At 42.2% G+C, this 21,690-nt stretch overlaps 1 protein-coding gene across 2 annotated transcripts in view; it reads right to left on the bottom strand.

Moving 5' to 3' along the window:
- LOC131456311 (thyrotropin-releasing hormone-degrading ectoenzyme-like) overlaps positions 1-21,690 on the bottom strand; it is a 102,315-nt gene that overhangs the window by 2,740 nt on the left and 77,885 nt on the right. For both annotated transcript variants that reach the window (XM_058624560.1, XM_058624559.1), the window contains exons 9-19: positions 20,963-21,028; positions 20,386-20,570; positions 16,402-16,490; positions 15,207-15,340; positions 15,082-15,137; positions 7,374-7,521; positions 7,150-7,253; positions 6,952-7,059; positions 2,309-2,476; positions 428-568; positions 242-323 (exon numbers count right to left, since the gene is read on the bottom strand). In XM_058624560.1, coding sequence (XP_058480543.1) covers positions 242-323; positions 428-568; positions 2,309-2,476; positions 6,952-7,059; positions 7,150-7,253; positions 7,374-7,521; positions 15,082-15,137; positions 15,207-15,340; positions 16,402-16,490; positions 20,386-20,570; positions 20,963-21,028 — 1,281 coding nt within the window. The remainder of the gene's footprint in view (positions 1-241; positions 324-427; positions 569-2,308; positions 2,477-6,951; positions 7,060-7,149; positions 7,254-7,373; positions 7,522-15,081; positions 15,138-15,206; positions 15,341-16,401; positions 16,491-20,385; positions 20,571-20,962; positions 21,029-21,690) is intronic.

The following is a 21,690-nucleotide window of genomic DNA, read 5'->3' as shown; positions in this document are numbered from 1 at the left end:
AGGTTATGGGTTTGATTCCCGGCCCTGCTCGTCTACATGCTGATGTGTCGTTGGGCAACTTAACCCCATGTTGCTCCTGATGGCTGTGCCGGATGAAAGTGTGAGTGAATGGATGAATGGAAGAATGGATGAATGGATAAATGGCAAAACTGTAGCGTAAAGCAGCTTTGAGTGGTCATCAAGACTAGAAAAGTGCTATATAAAACCAGCCCATTTACCATGTTGGTGTTAGCGTGTTTACCTCGTTGAGTTCTTGTTCCGTGTTCAGAAACTCGGTGACTCCACTGATGAGTTTTGAATTCATGAACAAAGCTTCACCGTATCTGAGATGGAAATAAAACGCATGTTTCACTTCCTCTGCTGCCATCTCACTTTATCTATTATTTGATCTATTTTAATTATTTGTCTTATTTGTATTATCTCTCACCGCGCGTTGAGAACGTCCCACTTCTCTCTGAAGTATCTCCAGGCCAGGTTTCGACCCTGAGGGTTTCTGCCCACGTGGATGATGACGTCGATCACGTCCTGCTCCGGGACCAGGTCAGAGGTCAGCGACAGGTTCAGTAACCTGGGAGACACAGACAGGTTTAAGTTAAACTTATGCACTACTAAAATTACATACCTAAATAATAGTTTTATATTTTTTATTCCATATGGATTATATAAATGATATTCTTGTCGTAGGTCATATTTTATTTAAAACAACATATTTTTTCCAGTCTTTATTTTCTACAAAACAAACCATTGACATAAAAACACACGGACACAAACTATTTAATCTGTAATTCATGTGTTCAGTGTAATTTGATATTTACTGAGGAATGTTTTTAAACAAAGATACTGATGTTCTCTCGCACGCACACACTTCACCTTCATCTTTCTTTCTTTTCTGTTTCCAGAGTGTATTACGTGTGTCCTTGAGTGTGTGACTGTGTGTGTGTGTGTGTGTGTGTGTGTGTGACTGCATGTGTGTGTGTGTGTGTGCGCGCGCTGGTTGTTTGTAACTGCCGTCTTTTCATTAAACCCCCCAAAAAAATCAATTTTCTCTCTCTTTTCCCACAATCCCTCTGTGCTGAAACCATTTCCTGTGTGACCAATCACTGAGTGTGTGTGTGTGTGTGTGTGTGTGATAGCTGCTATCTGAACATGCAGTACCACCTCTCTGATTGCAGAACAGTTTTCTGTGGCTGAAAATCAATACCTCACACACACACACACACACACGTTTGTTTGTGTGTTTGTTTGTATGCTAATGTAGTTCAAATTCCTGCTGACGTCCAACAACTAAAACATGAGTCAGCAAAAAATAAAGATACGTCTTTTCTCCCCTCTTTTTGAAGTAAAGAGGTTTTTTTATTTATTAGATTTTAATTCAGTTGTCTTCTCTGTTTCCACCAGGAGAAGGCGCTGCAGACCAAACATGGAGACAAAAGAGTTGTGCCGACACATGATGATAACACACGTGTGTTTGCAGCTGGTTTTGCTGCCACCTAGTGGCCAAAAATAATCGATTACTGCTGCGATAACTGCATAATATTTCAACAAGGTTTTACGAGTTGAGGAGAATTCGCTAAACCTTTATTTTTTATTATCAGATCAGCTCTCTCTTGTGTTAGCATTAGCTGTTGCTAATCTTTGTCATTGTTGTCGTCTTCTTTACTTGTCTGGACTTTTTTTTCCATTCTGTCTCTGTGAATGTTTACATTTGAATGTATATTTTTTTCAAATAAAACAGTTAACTCAAGCTTACGCAAAGCTTACTCACAGCTAACCCACAGCTAACTCAAAGCTAACTCGCAGCTAACCCACAGCTAACTCAATCTAACTCACAGTTAACTCAAGCTAACTCAAAGCTAACTCACAGCTAAAACACAGCTAACTCAATTTAACTCAAGCTAACCCACAGCTAACTCAAGCTAACCCATAGCTAACTCAAGCTTACTCAAAGCTAATCCACAGCTAACCGACAGCTAACATTCGTGGTGTGTTTCTCACAGCGCCACACACAGGCCTGACATTTGTACTACAGCATTTCTTAGTCATTGAGTGTGGATGAAAACAAAACCTTTTTAAAAAAGACAAAGAAACATCAAAAGTAAAGTTCTGATTGTAATTTGTATATTTCAATAAATTAGGTTTGATTTGATTTTTTCTCTTTTAGCTGATTTTGCAGTTCGTTAATTGATAAAAAAAAAAAGAACTACGATATTTGTGAAAGCATTAGCATGTCTTACAGCATTCTGTTTTATACACAGGCCTGTAAATATTATTAATAATAATAATAATAATGATATATATATATCTTCACCTGTTGAGGAGGAAAGTGTTGTCGGAGCACGTCAGCGCCTCCAGCAGGATCTTCTTCTCGGACACGGCGCTGGACGAGTGGAACTTCATCCAGATGAACTCCCACACGTCCTCGTCCATGAGACTGACGCCGGTGCAGTAAACAATGTCTCTGATGTTCGGAGGAATTCTGCAGAAAAAAAACAACAAACAAACACAAGTTCAACTGCCACTCATGATGTAAAAAACTGCATTGACTGGATACAAAATGGTAGAGCTTTGTTAGCCACTACTAACAATAGCTCGCCGGGGATACGTTGAAATGGGAACAGACCAATAGCTAGATAAGCTAACTAGCAAGCTAATTTTGTGCATGTAAAACACTTGAGTCTGTTTTTTTTTGTTAAATGTAAATAAATCCAAGGATTTAAATAGTATTTATGAAACGAGGAACAACAACTAACTACTTTTTTTCCCTGACTTCTCAACTGGAATGCACCAATAGCTCAATAAGCTAACTAGCACTTTATGCTGTTTTCTTAAACATGAAAACGTCTCAGTATTTAAATAATTTTGTTTCATGAAATGTGGAACAACAACTAACAGTTAGCTAACAATTGCTAGCTTGAGATACGTTAGCATCTCCAACTTATTTACTGGAATCAACGAGGAGCTGAGGTTAAAACGCAACAACATGGAAATTAAGAGCAAAAACTTCTTTGGTGAGACCAAAAACAAGGTGAAGGTAAAAGTAAATTTATAAAAATGCACAGTCATGATTGGTTAGCATGTTGGAAGTGGATAAAACCTCACAGCGAAGCTGACTGTACTTTTGTGGACGTAGCAAAAGTCAGCGAGACGCAAAACGAGACAAGCCTAAGTCTAATTTAAGGGAAGTTAATAAGTGTAAGATAGAGCAGAGCAGCAGAGACGAGACGTGACTCCGAGTGTGAACCGGGAAAAGTAATAAAGCTGAACACACTGATAAGTCACGTCTGCAGGATTAACGACCACGTTCTCTGGAAGCTAAGAGAGAAAAATCCAGACTTCATTATGGATTTACTTTAAAAAAAAGAGAGAAAACAAGCTGAGTCATGAGTCAGGCGCTTGTGTACAGAGGTGAGTGTTCACAGTAACTGTATGTGGCAACGCACGAGCGGGACGTTTGCAAACCGCTCACTCTCCCACACCAAGGACCATAGAGAAATCCAGTGATTATAGCTCACAGGGACACAGGAGCTGCTGGTCTACTGCTGCCTCGTGTGGTCACTTTGTGTCACTGAAGTAAATCTGAATGATGGATTTTAAAAGCCGAATTAACAAAATAAACATTTGAACTGAGTGATGGAGGCAGCAGAGGATCAACAGCTCCTGTGTGCTGTGATGTTAAAATCACTGATTTTCTCTATGGGCTTTGGTGTGGGAGAGTGAGTGGTTTACAAACTTCAGTTTCCTTTCCTTTTTCCAGTTTCCAGTTAGAAAAGGCACACACACACACACACACACACACATGCTCTATGCCCCAGCTGGTCACTGACCTAAATCAAAGTACACAGCATTGTGTGTGTGTGTGTGTGCGTGTGTGTGACCTGGATTATCACTAAACCAAAACTAAAAACTTTCATCACAATACAGTGAAGCTCAGCGGACTGAGAAATGACAGCATATACACTGCCTTATCACAGTGTGTGTGTGTGTGTGTGTGTGTGTGTGTGTCAGTGTGTGTGTTTATGTGTGGAGAAGAACATCACTCATCGACCTGGGAAATCACTTTAGAGATGCTCCACTTAAGAGACACAACAGTGATGTTAGAACATGATCAATGATCAGACCTCATGTAATCTGATTAAACACACACACACACACACACACACACACACAAACACACACGCACGCACACGCACAGTATTGCTGACTGTGGCGTTAAAGTTAGACAGTACTTGTGTGTGTGTGTGTGTATGTGTGTGTGTTTAATCAGATTACATGAGGTCTGATCATTGATCATGTTCTAACATCACTGTTGTGTCTCTGCAGCTGCTGCAGTTATTTCTAATAGAAATAACAGTCGTAATGTTTCTCTGCAGAATATAAACCAGTGTGTGTGTGTGTGTGTGTGTGTGTGTAAACCTCCAGATGTTTCACGTCCCATTAACTATCACACTCACTCTGAGCGAGTGTGTGTTTGAACAGTGTGAGGATGTTTTATGTTCTTCACCTCCTCCTCCATCCCTCCCTCTCTCTCTCTCTCTCCCTCTCTCACTGACAGTGGAAGTCTCTCGACCATCCGTCCGTCTGTCTGTACATTTGTGTAAATGAGGACTTTCTCGTGCAGACACACTTAAACATCAGCTCAGGTGAAATGTAACGCCTTTTATTTTTCTGCAATCTGGGTTGCAGTTTTTCTGTTTCTATTTTTAAATACACAGTAAAAAAAACCCTGATATTACACTAAATTAAATTATTTCTCAGTCATGTCGACCATTAGGATTTTTTATATGCATATATACACACATGTCTGAATACGTGACATTATACATGTAAAAATAAAAGCAACAACAGCAGCAACTACAACAACCTCAACTTTAGCAGCAACGACAACCTCAACGCTAGCAACGTCAACCTCAACGCTAGCAGCAACGACAACCTCAACCTTAGCAACGACAACCTCAACCTTAGCAGCAACGACAACCTCAACCTTAGCAGCAACGACAACCTCAACGTTAGCAGCAACAACCTCAACTTTAGCAGTAACGACAACTTCAACCTTAGCAGCAACAACCTCAACGTTAGAAGCAACAACCTCAACATTAGTAGCAACAACCTCAATGTTAGCAGCAACAACCTCAAATCTTAGCAGCAACAACCTCAATGTTAGCAGCAACAACCTCAGCGTCAGCAGCTACAACCTCAATGTTAGCAGCTACAATCTCAATATTAGCAGCAACAACAACCTCAACGTTAGCAGCTACAACCTCAACATTAGCAGCAACAACCTCAACATTAGCAGCAACAACAACCTCAACGTTATCAGCAACAACCTCAACATTATCAGCTACAACCTCAACATTAGCAGCAACAACAACCTCAACGTTAGCAGCAGCAACAACCTCAATAACAATCACGCTGTTGCCTTTAGCTCTTTGTTACAAAACCTGCTCCACTTGTTTATAACAAACTAACTCCACATCCACCTCATGGTGGCGCTGAAGGCAAAGCTGAGCAACAACAGCAACATTTACACCAATCTTCATGAGATATTCGAGTGTGGACTGAAGCTTCACCTTCACCAAACCTTCACTAAACCACGTCTGTGACGACGTCTTTCACACGGGACACGTTTAAAAATCCCAGCAGAGACAAAGAGTGGACGGAGCGCCGGGTTAATGGAGGCCTGGCGGCTCTTTGTGGTCCAGGAACCTCCCACCAGGATAATCCAGCCGCGACCGGAGCCACGAAGTGAGATTAATTTAAAAGCTGATGGTTTTTGATCCATTAAATTGCTTCATTTACAATGAAACCTCAGTGGGACGTGATGAATATTCCAGAGGGACGAAGGCGCTGAGACATTAGCTGCTCTTTGCAGTTAATTACACTCATTGTTCTGGAGGCGGATTTGTTTTAGTCGCAGTGGTTTTTACAGCAGGTGCTGGATTTTTTTGTGGTTTTATTGTTTTTTGTTTCATGTGCAGGATCTGATCGGTGTTTTTCAGTCACCTGTGGAGAAAAACACGCACTTTTACACAAAGAAAACAAACGTATGCACAATTAACCACATGACATTTAAGAAATGTCACAAAACACACGATTAATTATGTCAATTTTCTCTGCCTGTGGTGTTTAAGTACAGTCGGAAATATCGGACCCTGTTAATCAGGAGTCAGCAACGGGCGGTTCGTGGACCAAAACTGGCCCCAGTGATGATTTTAAATAATAATAATAATAATGATAATAAGTCAGAAGTCTAATTTTAAAAAAAAATATATTTTTTTAAAAAAAAGTCAGAACTCTTATTTTAAATTGCTGTTTGAAATCTCAGTTTGTGGACGTTGTTAAAAGACTCCGGAGGAGGAGCCGACGACGTCAGAGACAAGAAAACAACAACGAGGAGGAGGAGAAATGATGGAGAGGAACAAATGAACGGATGAATCACATCGATCACCACGATCAATAATGTGACAACAGTAGTTATTTATAGCAGACTGTGCTGTGAGCGCCCCCTGTGGTTAGAAGCAACAAGCGACACAAACTCTAAACAAAAGACTCATGTTCATGTCTTTATGTGACAGGAAACTGAAGTTTGTAAACCACTCACTCTCCCACACCAAAGCCCATAGAGAAAACCAGTGATTTTAACATCACAGCACACAGGAGCTATTGATCCACTGCTGCCTCCATCACTAAGTTCAAATGTCTTATTTTGTCACTTCGGCTTTTAAAATAATACATTTGGATTTATTTCAGTGACACAAAGTGACCACACGGGGCAGCAGTCGAGCAGCAGCTCCTGGGTTCCTTGCGAGCTAAAATCACAGATTTTCTCTATGGGCTTTGGTGTGGGAGAGTGAGTGGTTCTCGTGACGAGTTTCTTTGCAATCAGACTGTGAGACACACCGCCCCCTGGTGGAATCAATCTGTTCATGTGTGTGTGTGTGTGTGTGTTGTCACCTGTTCTTGTTGCTGGAGATCCAGTCAGAGATGTAGGCGACGGCCTGACGGTGGCACTGTTTGTTCCCGAAGCTGCACGCGAGCATGATGAGCTCCCGCTGCAGCTCCCTGTGGACACGACACTTTGTGAGGTCCAAAAAACGCACACAGACAAGTGTGTGTGTGTGTGTGCGTGTGTGTACGTGTGTGTGTTCGTACTCAGTCTGGTAGGACGCCTGCAGGACGCTGCCCTCGCTGCCCAGACCGTTTGTCGGCCATCCCATCTGATGATACCTCGCAGCAACCTGCTTTAACACGTAGTCCTGTTCACACACACACACACACACACACACACACACACACACACACAGGTTGAGTGTTCATTGATTGATTGATTGATTGATTGATTGATTGATTGATTAGCTGACTGATTGTGTGTTTACACTGAACAGGCTGTATTCCTCTGTGCGGTCCAGCAGTTTGTCCAGCTGGTAGAGTGCTCGGCTGGCGGCGTGCCACGGCAGGAAAGACGTCTCCTCCGGCAGGTAGCCAATCAGCTGCAAGGGAATGCCCTGTGGGAGGTACCCGGCCCTGAGAGAGAGAGAGAGGGAGGGATATTACAATGAAATAAAAACCACTCAGTCAGGAACGTCCGTTACTTCACTCTATCGTCGTTTTCATTCTTTGTTGTTATCGGAGCAGAGTGCAGGAGACACAGAGGTGCATTCTGGGACCTGAATCCAATTTAAAGGCCGATCCTACAGTTGATTTGACCTTTAACCCTCAGGTGTGTGTGTGTGTGTGTGTGTGAGAATAAACTCCTTCATAAACACATGAAGACAAACCCCGGCCTCCAAAATGCCACGAGAGCTCAGGCTCTGGCCCCGGGTTCATGAATATTAATGAGCCTAACATTAACATTCATGATGTCACTCACCTGCGTTGACCTTCAGCCCCACCCACAACCACCCACCCACCCACACACAAGCACGCACGCACACACACACACACACACACCTAATGAATATTGATTGAGTGGTCGAGCAAACACTGGGGAGGTGATTTTAGTCTGATTAGATCCGAGTCTAATTATTGGCGACCGATGAGGAAGTTATGACAACACACCCACACACACACACACACACACACACACACATTAAGAACAGGTTCACGTCTTTATCTCACTGTGAGACAGACTTTTCCAACAGGAAACTGAAGTTTATAAACCACTCACTCTCCCACACCAAAGCCCATAGAGAAAATCAGTGATTTTAACATCACAGCACACAGGAGCTATTGATCCACTGCTGCCTCCATCACTCAGTTCAAACGTCTAATTTTATACAATTCGGCTTTTAAAATCCTTTGTTCAGATTGACTTCAGTGACACAAAGTAACCACACGAGGCAGCAGAGGACCAGCAGCTCCTGTGTCTTCGCGAGCTAAAATCGCTGATTTTCTCTATGGGCTTTGGTGTGGGAGAGTGAGCTGATGTATTGAACAGTGGATGAAATAGAGACTGAGTTATGGATGAGATGTGATCTCAATCCTGAGGATTAGCTCAGTTGAAGTGTCTTTGGTGTTTGACTGACGTCCACATTTAAATGAATCTCTTGGAGCACAGACTCCGTGAGTCTCTGAGCAGTTGGCGGAGAAATGCGACACCAACCGTCGCATTTCCATAATCTCCCTCACGTCCAACGTCCACGCTTCCACCTCCAGTCCCATCATGCACCTGGGCCTCGGGGGGCATTACCATAATCCTTGCGGCCTGCAGAGACTTCCTGTTTACAGCTCTCAGAGCCACAGACGGGACTAAACACACAGAGAGGTGACGAGGACGTGGTCGTCATGGCAACAGCATACAGTAATTGATCTTCTTCTGTTGTTCAGCAGTTTTTTTTTCCCACTTCACCAAACACCATCAATCACGCGGTTGTCCGACATCGTCCACAACAATGTCGTGTTCATTTTCTGCTTCTGTGTTAAACAAAACACTCGGTGTTTTCACACAGAACTCAGCGTTCAGACAGACACGTCTTCAAGGACCAATAATCAACGGCATAGTTCAGAACATTCACGAGACGCTTCACAAAAGACTCGCCAGGTCGATTAAATCCAGGTTGATTAAATCCACAGTATCTTAAGAACATGCTCAGCGCTTCTTCAAGTGGGGACTGACATTTGTGTCACTTTGTAAACCACTCACTCTCCCACACCAGAGAGAAAATCTGTGATTTTAACTCACAGGGACACAGGAGCTGCTGGTCTACTGCTGCCTCGTGTGGTCACTTTGTGTCATGAATGTAAATCTAAATGACGAAGTGACAAAATAACACATGTGAACTCAGTGATGGAGGCAGCAGTGGATCAACAACTCCTCAGTGCTGTGACGTTAAAATCACTGATTTTCTCTATGGGCTTTGGTGTGGGAGAGTGAGTGGTTTACAAACTTCAGTTTACTGTTGGAAAAGGTCGGTGTTGCACTAATGGCAACAATTAAAATCACTATGTTCATCTACAGCTGAAAATAATAAGGCGGTAATCCTGTAAAATATAATAAAACAACAAAGGCCGGGACCGTCGAGACCAGGGCGATGACACGAGACCCGTTAAATTGTACAAGTGTGTTGTTTCACACCGTGTCTCAAATGACACGTGCTGCCTGCGGGGGGCGCTAACAGGGCTGTAAAAAAAAAAAAGCACAAAAAAACCCTCCACTGAGCTCATTAACTCGTTAACGTCGTTAAAGGCCAGTTAATTGTTTGTCCATCAGCCATTAGTGAGGCTCACTGGGGAGCTAACGAGGAGGGGACTGCTGCGGTCGCCTGCACAAACACACACACACACACACACAGAAACGACATCCATCACTGTTTAAACACATTCAGAGACACAGTCATTACTACAAAAAAGGGATGTATATATATATATATACATATGAATTACTCTGTGGTTGAACAGGAAACAAAAGGAGGTGGAGCAAAGCTAAAATCAAAGATTGAAGATCCGTCAAAGTGTAATGAATTCACTGATCAGAAAAACACTGAAATGACATTTTTGTTCGGAGCAGAAAACAAAAAGAAGCTTTTGTCGAGTTTATGAAATGAGCCGAAGCTGCAGATTCTCCTCCTCCTCCTCCAGGAGTCATGTGACTCTCTGACAGCTTAGTCACTGTCGCCATTTTACCTCTTCTGTGTTTGTCCGTTAAGTTCCGTCAGGCCGCAGAAGATCAGCAGTCTCGTTTAAAGTACCTTAAAGTACAAGGATGTTTCCAGAAGATGACTTTGGGAGAAGTGGAAGTCACTTAATCTGCAGATTTAGATGAACAGCGTGGTGTCGTCTGCATACGTGATGATTCTCAGTTTTTGATCTTCCACTTTTTCAACATGTCATTGTTTTACAGTTTAAATTCAACCTTGTCTGTTTCATTTGTTTGACTTTCTGCATTGAACAGACACCACATCCCATAATCAGAGCGGTGACACCATGGCACATTACTTTTTAAACAGCGTGGTGTCGTCTGCATACGTGATGATCTCCCTCAGTGTGTCTCTCTTTGATCTTCAAACGCTTCAAGAAAACATCCCACGGTGAAAACAATGACACGGCAGTATTTCTTTATGTGTGACATACAAACCAAAAATGTAACTTCAGAACTCTTGACGCAGGTCACAGCTGATCACTGCAATAATAATCATGACTTTATTGTCGAACTATTACGCCTTTATTCTCAAAAGATTCAAAAACTAAATCTTCAGTTTGGCTCTAATTCTCTGTCGTAGTTTTCTGACTTGAAAAACTTGGCCTGATATTTTTCAGGACGGCTGAGGCGAGCTTCATCGTCCTGAAACATCTGTTCCACGTTTCCACATCTGGGATTAGAGGATGTTCAGCCGAACATATGACGACTGACGTGTTATCCTACGTTATATATATATATGTATATATGTATATATATATGTGTGTATATATATGTATATATACACACATATATATGTAGATGATTTTTATGGGCTCATGTTCACGTTTTTATCTCAACACTCCAGATGTTCTACGACTGCTTCGACCTCTAAACAATCCCCCGTTCCTCCTGAGACGCGTCTAATGTGCAGCAGATGCTCCTGCCTGCCTGATGGAGGTGAACTTTGACCCCCGCGCCACCGCTTTAGTCGTCCCTCGTGTCTGAGTCGACTCATCGCGTCATTGAGGAGAATCGTTTACAGTAAAAACTTGGTGTTTAAAACACAGAATAATCCAGAATGTTGGGTTGTCTGTCAAGCTTCAGTGAAACAAAGATAAAAACATAAAGCTGCTCCTAATTCAACGAAGGTTTCGAGTAGAGGACGGTTAAGGGAACAAAGTACAAATACTTACTGTACTTAGGTAGAAAATTCACATATCTGTACCTTACTTTGTTATTCATATTTCTAGAAACTTGTACTTGTAAACTCCACTATATTTCCTCTAACTCTCTTTGTTACGACCAAGTACAATCAGAAGAAGAGTTGGTATTATAGTCTGTATTTATATAGACCGTTTCTAGTCTTAGCTGCTTTACGGGTTAAGTGTCTTTGCTCAAGGACACATATAGACGAGCAGAGCCAGGAATTGAACCCACAACCGTCCCATTGAAAGACAACTGGCCCTACCACTGAGCCACTGAACCACTTTTACTTTTACTTGTAAAACTTTAAATTCATTTTATATCAGACAGTTTACTTTTGATAATTAAGTACAGTAAATGTCATAAACTTTAAGACTTTTAGATATAAAAACACTGTTGCTGTTCTCTTCAGATTCTCAACTACTACTACAAGACTGTTAATTCCACTCGTCTAAGACTTTGTTTGGAAGGTTGAAGATGAAAGAGACAAACAGAGGATCATCACGCATGCAAACGACACCACGCTCTTCCCTTATATGTGCAGTTTAAAAGGCTGCGTGAGATGATGTCACTGTTGTGGCAATTTGAATCAAATAAGTTTGATTTTGAAGCTGAAGCTTGTCGTAACAAATTCGCAGTTTAATGACGACATAAAAACACGTCTATTCCCTTTGTTGCCTTGATGTTCCTGTTGTTTTCTTTGGTTCTTTATTCAGACTCAACTACTCAGACGAGACCGAAAATGTCTTCCACTCGTCGCTGACTTGGTTCCAACGCAGTTACTGCTCCTTGAAACGTTCTTTTTGAGCGCACAAAGTGTTCAGATGAAGGAACTCATCATCATCAGCTCTGTGTTTCCAAAACTTTGAGTATGTCAACGCTCACAACTCATCAACCCAAAGCGTCGAACGGAGGATGACAGCACAGCTGTCTCTGGCTGAGGCTCATTCAGCGTGACAGAAAACAGATGGCTGAGAGAGCGAGATACAGAAGAAAGAACGGGGGGATTGAGTTATAAGGCTGGTGTCAGAGTAGATTTTGGTTACAGTGCTCTAAAAGCTCCAGGCTGAAAACGTCACAGTGAGAAACGACTCACTCCTCCTCCTCCGCGGCTGCAGCGGCGCTGATCGTCATTCATCACTGACTTTGTCTTCACAGAGTTCTTTCACAGGCAGTCGAGTCTGAACGCAGCGTCATGGACAGGATTCTGGGAACAGTTCATGGTCCCTGATCTCAAGTATTTATATATGTAGGACTACAAATGCTGCATATCATCACTGAGTTCCAACAGGTTTTTGATTCAGATTGACAGAGGCTTGATTGGATATTGATTCCATTGGGGATATCCCACTGTGACGTCACCCACTGGTTTGTTTAGTCCCATTTTACAAACTTTAATTTAGTCATTTGTCCAACGAGTTCTTGGTTTTTTTGAAAACTAGAACTTTCCAGATACGATCTTTGACTTTTTCACCGTAAGAACTCGTCCACTGAACGTTCACCTAACCCTGCAAAACTACATGTATTTGGATCGTACCAACTGTCAACAATCTGTCAATAATTATCTTAGGTCAAGATAAGATAATTCTGTACAATTTTTAGGAATAAAATTCAGTGTAAAGTAAATACAGTCGATACAAACACTTGTGCAACACAGAGAGAGAGATGATTCTACATTTGAATTAAGTCAATTAAGATTATTTTACTGAATCTTATTTAAGGTTTAATTTAAGGGCAGATAAAGTCTCTTCTCTTCCGCTGGTAATTGAAAAACAGGCAGGCACCAAAAGTGATTCCTGAAGAGCAGCGTTTATGTGTTTTATGTTGAGAATTAATGTCATTTTCTGCTCCGCCACGCTTTGTTCACTGAACACGAGAAAAACAGAGAATATTAAAAACAACTTAATGACGACTCTTCCCGTCGCTGTTTCTTCCTGGAGAACTTTGGTATATTATTGGATGCTCTGTGGTCATCTGTTTGTCTGTTGGTGTCATGGTTACAGAGAACACAGCACTTAGATAAACAAATCCTCGGATTTATGTTGAACGTGACTCTAATTGGAACCTTCATTTTTACTAAATGAACGTCATGTTCTACTGAAGAAGATCTGAAACCAGTGACTGAAACCAGAAATGATTCTAAGTCCTGGTCCTGAGGACTCGCTGTCCTGCGTGACCCCACCTTTCGCTCCATATTGGCTGGAATTGGCTCCGGTCCCCCGCGACCAACCCTTATGTGGAGGATAAAGCAGTGAACTGTGAGAGAGTGAGTGAGTGAGTGAGTGAGTGAGTGACGAGTTCATCCATGAACTATAAAACTACAGCCGTCAGACTCAGGATCTAAAGGTCACATTTACACCTGAGCTCCTGCCGCACAGGGAAACACAGAGAACCCTTTCACACCGACAGATTCTGGTGTCTGGTTCCACAAACCTAACTTTGAGCGAGGCGGCGTGTTCAAACGGAACCTGAAAAGTTGGTTCTCAGCAGGAACAAAAAGAAATTTGGTTTATCAGAGGTTTTCTTCCACCAAATGTGAAGTAACGTCCTCCCACTTTGGTTCCTCTTAAGCTTGTGGTATACTTCCGGGTCGAACATCGTCGACCCTGGTACTCGCGCGTCAGGGTCCTGTAGTATCCCACTTCACCATCAGGTGGTGGTACAAGTCTGGACGCCGGGAATAGGACGCATTCCAACCAAAGAACCAAAGAGGACGATGCTACAGTTCCCTCGGACACGTCTGGTTTGAGTGGCTCTCCAGGTTGAGGCTCGGATGGCTATCGTTGGCGACTACTTCTTCTGTTGTTGAAATGTTGTTGAAATGTTTTTTTCTGCTTATGAGCAGGGCGGGGCTTAGTTCGCCCATTGCACACCTGATGCGGATGTATCGCAGGGCCTTTCAACTGGTGTGAACTCGGGCTGATTTGCCAGAAAGCACCGAGGTTCTGAGACTCCCAAACGGAGCCAGAACCGCGTCCGTGTGAAAGCACGAACAAACAGCATCTTAAAACCACGGACAAAGAGCGAAAACAAGTGTTTTTTTGGGACAATTTCCAGTTTGACTGAAGCCGTCGTCACTTTCAGAATAAACTAAAGCCAAAAAAAAGACAAACTTCACAGAGAAAGAGTGAGGAGAGAAGAAGAAAAGCCTCTGCTGCGAGGCGACAGTCATAATCCCCAAGCCACTTATAAGCTGCACTTATCATCGCGGCTGTGGAATCCACTGCTGACAAAGCTCCATCCACAGGCCTCCAGTATGAATATGAATGTGTGTCTGAGCGGGAATTTACATACACAATATAAACCTCTGACTCTGGGACAACCGTCTTGTTGATTCGGCTAAATAGATGATGACGATTCAAAAGTTGGCATGGGGGGGGGGGGGGGGGGGGCGGCGCGTCATCCGTTCCCCACGACAAACAATTAAAAGCAAACATAAACAGACACAACGGATCCGCCTCAGCGAGCGTCCAGATGTCTCACTTGTGGAGAAACAGACGAACCAATCAGAGAGGAAGGACACGGCGTCCACCGTTTCAGGACACCCCAACTCACTGACGGACCGTTTCCTGCCAAAACATCTAAAAGAAACGTTTCACTCTCGTTTGGTCAAATAAAGAGGACATTACGCATCCATCTGTCCCCAAAATGTGTCCTCTGTCCTCTGCTTTCAGTTTCATAGAGGCCCCGTTGCATTTCCAACATGTGTCTCATCAGCAGGATCATCAACGGCTCTTTAGCAACACAGCGAAAATAAAACTTACCTGGCCAGGTTGAATGCGTCGTCAATAAGCCCCGCCCTGTTTCCCACTGAGATGATCTGAAAGAGACGGAAAGAGTTTGAGTGGAAAGTCAAAAACAGACAAACAAAAAATAAAAACAAACAAACCTGTGGGTTGCCGTGAAGCTGCTGAATCAGCAGTTTCCAGTTCTGGAGGTCGTAGTTCACGCGGAAGTAGCCCGTTTGGTTTACGTTGCCGAGCAACCAGGTGCTGTCGTCCATCAGCGCGATCCTGTGTGTCTCTGAGACGAAGACGGAAGAGGAGACACAGTTTCAGCAGGGGAAGATCATCGCGTATGCAGACGACTCCACGCTCATCGTTACTCACACAAAGTTCTTTATTTCATATTCAGCTTGATTTTAACGACAGGATTTTACTTGACTTTATTTTACAGTAGCTTAGCATCACTTTCATCGTGGAAAAGTCGCTAATGTCAACATCGATGTTAGAATTACAGTCATGGAGAAAGAGTTGAAGGAAACTTGCAACATTTTCATATCGTATCAACTTCTTATCTATGAAGAACTGGCTTTCGGAATGCTATTATATACGTTATTATTTTTAAAACAGGTCTCAGTCTCAAAACTTGCGATTTTGTGTATACAAACAAATACGTAACTTAAAAAAAGACGACAAAGATGTCAAAGACGAATGCATGTGCTCCACGTCTTCTAACCCTTGTAAATGGAAGTGAATATTACAGATATGTTAAAAAGGTAAAATAGACAAAATATGTTTAATTAACTTGTTTCTTTCTTGACTAAATAATTTAATCCTGATCATTAAGAGGGTTTAAATCATTAAATTATTAAATCATAAATCGAGGTCGACTGATGTGGGTTAGCTGTTTCTTCTTGTCCAAAGTGTAAGTTTCTCATCCTTGGTTTTCAAAATAAAAGTCAAATGCAGATGTTAGCTTGTTGATTAGCCGTGTTACTGACAGAGATGGCGTAGCGATTCAACTACCTGGTGTTAGCTCGTTCATTAGCCATGCTACAGATACAGATGTTAGCACGTAACTTTGCGATGTTACCAATGCATATAGCGTAGCATGGCTATTTAACTAGCTCATGTTACCTCGTTGATTAGCCATGCTACCACCGCAGATAGCATGGCTATTTAACTAGTCATGGTAGCTCTTTAATTGGCCATGCTACCACCACAGATAGCATGGCTAATTAATAATAGCCGTTTTTTTTTGGTTGTGTTTATTCAGTTTAATCGGTAAAAATAATCAATAATCAGATGTAGTGTTGTCTGGTTTTAGCACCACAGGGTCAGGGTCAGGGTCTGTGTTAGTACCTGTCCTGTTGTTGATCCAGATGAGACTCTGTAAAGAGGCGGTGGACATGTTTCCCACGGCGACCGTTAGCGGGACCTGCCATCGTAAACTAAAGAGAGAGAGAGAGAGAGAGAGAGAGAGAGAGAGAGAGAGAGAGAGAGAGTGATGTCACTGTGAGGCTGTGGAAGTAGATTGACTTTTATTGCCTCAGTTATCAGATAAAGAGACATTAGAAACACAGAGAGAGAGAGAGACACCCACAGTGTTATAGAGAGAGAGTGAGTGAGTGAGGGCAGTAAACATCAGTCACGTAAAGAGTCTCAGAGGTTAACGTGTGAAGGTGGTGAATGTCACGTCTTCACTGTGTGACTCGTTTTTAACAAAGCGTTGATTAGCATTAAAGATTTTTACTCATTTTTATTCGTTCAAAATTTAAAGGACTGCAAATGTAGAGGAAGTGAGAATTTAAATAAACAAACTTAACACAACCTTTCAAAGTAAAAGTATGTATGGTTTGTCCAAAGTCTAAGTTTCTGTTTGTCCACATGAAAACAAATCACTCAGAATTCAAAATAAAAGTCTTGTTTCTTTTCATCCAAAGTTTAAGTTTCTAACTACTCTAAAACTCAAACATTCAGTTTGCGGATGAGATTTCGGTTAATCCACACTAAATCAAACCCCTCGATTTTCAAAATAAATGTCAAACTGTATGTTTGTCCAAATTAAATCACAACAACTGCACAGTTTTCAAAATTAAAGTATATATTTTTTCCACATTAAAAAAACAGCAACCATGCAGTTTTCAAAGTAAAAGTCTAAAATTTTGTTCATCCACACTCAAACACAACATCGTCGTTTTCAGAATAAAAGACCAAAACATGTCCTTGTCCTTAAAGTCTCGGTTTCAGACCATCCACACTAAAACGTAACCATGCAGCTCTGCGTTTTTCACAATACAATATTGGAGCCGCAGCATTTACACAAATCTGTAAAAGCAGAACACACACACACACACACACACACACACACACTAATGACCCGACTGAATGAGCTTTTACAGGGAATTTAGTTCAAACAAAAACCTTCAGAGTTGTTTCTAATTAAATAAATTCATATTTTAATTAAAGTGGATTTTAATTACAGAGCGCAAACAATCAGCTTTACACACAACAGCTTATTAATTAGCCTGTGTGTGTGTGTGTGTGTGTGTGTGTGTGTGTGTGTGAGAGAGGTCAGTGTCATTGTAACACAATCAGTCAGAGAACGACCCATTTGCTGAGCCAATAATAGCCGTTTGTCGCCGCGGGCAACACTCGATCAATAGCACTGCCCGGCAACTGAATATTTAATATGATATTTATAACAATGTGATTGACAGGAAGTCACACACACACACACACACACACACACACAGCAGAATGTGTTCATTAATATTTGATTGAGATGAAGAATGTTTATTTTAGTCGTGTGTGTGTGTGTTGAGGATTTATTCAACACACAGCGGACGCCCTCACATTGACCTCAAACAAAAATATTACGTTACATAAAAACATCTATAGAATAAATTTAATGCATTCAAATAATATATATTTTCTATTTTCCAGGCTGTTGATTCTCTTCTTTCCTCCTGAAAAGGTGACACAGTGAAATGAACGAATGAACGGCGGCGAGGTGAACTCATAAATAATTTTTTCATTTAACTTGTTACATCAAACAGAAAAATGGTTTCACCTGCTCTATTCTTTACCTGTCAGAGTCTTTTTCTGCCCGTCACCACGACGACAAGCCGTGGTGCGTTTAAGGCTGATTTATTTTCAGTTTTATTAGCTCAAACTCGCCTGTCGTCTACTTTTTTTCGTCTGATCTTTAACACGTCAACTTAAAATCTGACGATGGATCGAGAAAGTTTATGACATCTTTTTAAAATAGACCTGCATTTTATAATTTTACTGACTCTTATGAATTCATTTTTAAAAAAACTTCTCAATCTTTAAATATTAACAAACGCGAAAAACTGGGATTTTTGTTTCACTCTGTAAAAATCGGCCGTCACACTTTTGTTAAATATGAATAAATAAAAATATAATATTAATTATCCTGACTTTACCCTCGATGGTGAAGAACTGAGATGAAAACTGAATAAAAATGATGAATAAAAAAGATAGCATGGCTATTTAACTAGCTGAAATTAGCTTGGTGATTTGCCATGCTAATGATGCAGATAGTATAGCGATTTACAGGCTCATATTAGCACAATAATTAGCCGTGCTGCTGACAAAGGTCAGTCAGTCAGATGTGTCGTTACCAAACTAGCAAAAAGCTATGAGTGTTAGCGGCAGTGAAATAAACACGATAGGTTTGCTAGTGAAGGAGATAGCATGGCTAATTAATGAGTTACCATGAGCTAGTTATCTAGCCATGCTATCTGCGATGGTAGCATGGCTATTCAACAAGCTAACATGCAGCAATCCTATGCAGAATCGCATTACATCTTAAATAATATTTTAAATTATTTATTGTCAGTCATCATCTACCGCTTTATCCTCCACCAGAGGGTCGCGGGGGTGCTGTGCCAATCTCAGCTACATGGGGCGATAGGCGGGGTACACCCTGGACAGTTCGCCAGTCCATCGCAGGGCCACACACAGATAGAGACAAACAACCATTCACTCACACACTCACTCCTATGGTCAATTTAGAGTGTTCAATTTACCTAATCCCCACATTGCATGTTTTTGGACTGTGGGAGGAAGCAGGAGAACCCGGAGAGAACCCACGCACACACGGGGAGAACATGCAAACTCCATGCAGAAAGGCCCTTGTTCCAACCGGGGCTCGAACCCGGGTCTTCTCGCTGCAAGGCGAGAGTGCTAACCACTACACCACCGTGTGACCCCTTATTTATTGTCATTGACATTTATTTTATTTTACTGTTTACTGAAATTTGTGTTTGTGACCGTTTTTTTTTGCATTAGTTAAAGTCAACAGTGAGTAACACTGAGCGTGTGAACGCAGCATCAAACAGCAAACGCTCATTTAATCCAGCGCCGCAGTCAGCCGAGACCACGCTGCGGCTAAAAGCACAACAACAACAACAACAACAACAACAACTCTTATCTGACAAGAGTCGAGTGAATGCGTCGATACGGCAGAGCAAACCTGAACCAAAGTCACGGGACCAAACAAGAGCGAGAGAAAGAAAGAAAGAAAGAAAGAAAGAAAGAAAGAAAGAAACATCCACTTCACCTCACGCTGAACGACTTTCAGCTGACAATGAGTGAGTGAACGCAGAGAGAAAGTGAAAGAAAAAAGTTTCAGTGACGGACGAGCAGGTCAGAGGTCAGAGGTGTGAAACTGAAACTCGACACAAAGAAGAGAAAAAGAACAACAGGTGAGAAAAGAGCGAGTGAAATATTGATGGAGGAGAAAGTGGGTCGATGAAACGGCGGCGAGAATAAACTCCCGAGGTTGTGAAAAGAACGTGAATAAAACATCGGGCGAATCAAATATGGATGAAATCTGATGAAAAGCTGGAAAAAACGCTTTCTCAGCGCGACGCGCCACCAGCGTAGACTCAGGGAGCGGGAAAATGGAGGTGATGACATCACAGCCCGATCCCTCAGGTGACAGGAAGTTACCGTGTGGAAGAGGAGGAGGGAGGAAACAGGAAGGTGGAGAGGGAAGGAAGAGAAGGAAACAAGAAGTAGGAGGACGAGGAGGAAGCAAGAAGAGGGTCGGGAGAGGGAGGAGATAGCAAGAGGAGGAAGAAGAGGAAACAGGAAGGAGGTAGTAGGAAGCAGAAGAGAGTACGAGGAGGAAACAAGAAGAAGCAGAAGGAAGCAGAGGAGGCGGAGAAAACAGGACGAAGAGGAGGAAGCAAGACGAAGAGTAAGAAGGACAAGGAAACAAGAAAGAAAACAGGAAACCGTCTCTGAACTCACCACAGTCTAAACAAGTTCTAAAGGTCAAAGTTCACAGAGCTTCCTTTTTTCCCCCACACTGACCTGTCGTTGTTGCTGTTCCTCACTTCCTGTCCGTACAGGAAGTGCTCCTGGCTGACGGTGATGTAACGTGTCGGCAGCTGCTCCGATTGGTTCTTGCTGATGGTGACAACGGGGTAACCCATCTGAAGAGTCCACCTGTCCATCATCTCGCCGATGTCAATGTCCCGCCCCTCTGAGTGCATGGCCTACACAACAACAAACAAACAAACACGATCAGTGACTGGTTTACATCATTAACGAGGTCAATAACTGACCGATAACCCAGTGATCAGAGGTTAATCAATACTCTGTTAAAGTGGACGTTAACTCGTTAAAGAGCAGCGAGTCCAATCAAAGCAACGATTTCAGAGACGAGATAAACCAGCCTGGCACCCGTGTTGCCGTGGCAACGAGACCCCCAAGTCTTAACGAGTGTCTTAACGAGTGTCTCCCCGGTCTTCATTAGAGAAATTTGTTTAAATAATTAAACAGCGAGTCGATCTGGTCTGTGTCAAACTCTCTGAGGAGGAGGAGGAGCAGTCGTAGTCGTTCAGGGTGAACGTATGAACGTATGAACGGATGAACGGGTGAATGTTACCTGGGACAGTTTCCTCCACAGGTCGTCTCGCGCCGCGTTGCCGTACATGTGACTCAGCAGATAATCCTGAAAATGAAACAGAAGAAAACAGGTCAGTCCTCAGAACCTGAACGCCTCAGGCTACAACTACCATCATGCATTGCACCTTAAGGGCGTGGACACGTTTGAAAACTCAAACAATAAAAGTATGGAGTAGCGAAGACAAGTGGACAAAACCTGTGTCAAACTAATCAAATTGTGTTAATCCTGCAACACAAATGTCGTAAACATGTGGGAAGTTTGTCACATAACGTTAAAAAAAGAGATTGTTTACGATATCGCGATACATTAAAAATGTAGTCATTGAGTGAGACTGGGGGCGAGAAAGGAAGAGGGCGGGGTCAAAACACGAGCTGAAAATATAATAATATTATATAGTTATTAAGTAATAGTCACTTAAAGATGAAACTGTTTGTCGCACTTTACTATGAACATACTTAGCTTAGCATTAGCTTAAAAAAACAGTTAACTAGTGTGAAAGAAATTCTTGAGTCATCAGTGTTGAGTAAATCATATCTTTACTGAGACTCTGTCACCAAGGACGGTCTACAATGGTCCCTCCCCTTCCTCCAAAAAGCTTCACCACTTCTACACAAACATCAGAGTAAAACAAGAACAGACACAGACACGATACCTAATGTTTACGACCCTCGTAGATGTTATCTAATGTCATTATGCCACTATGTGCA

The sequence above is a fragment of the Solea solea genome, chromosome 3 (genome assembly GCF_958295425.1).
Source record: "Solea solea chromosome 3, fSolSol10.1, whole genome shotgun sequence".
NCBI classification, from domain to species: domain Eukaryota; kingdom Metazoa; phylum Chordata; class Actinopteri; order Pleuronectiformes; family Soleidae; genus Solea; species Solea solea.
Note: the sequence above shows the minus strand (reverse complement) of the source record. Positions and strands in the feature narration are given on the sequence as shown.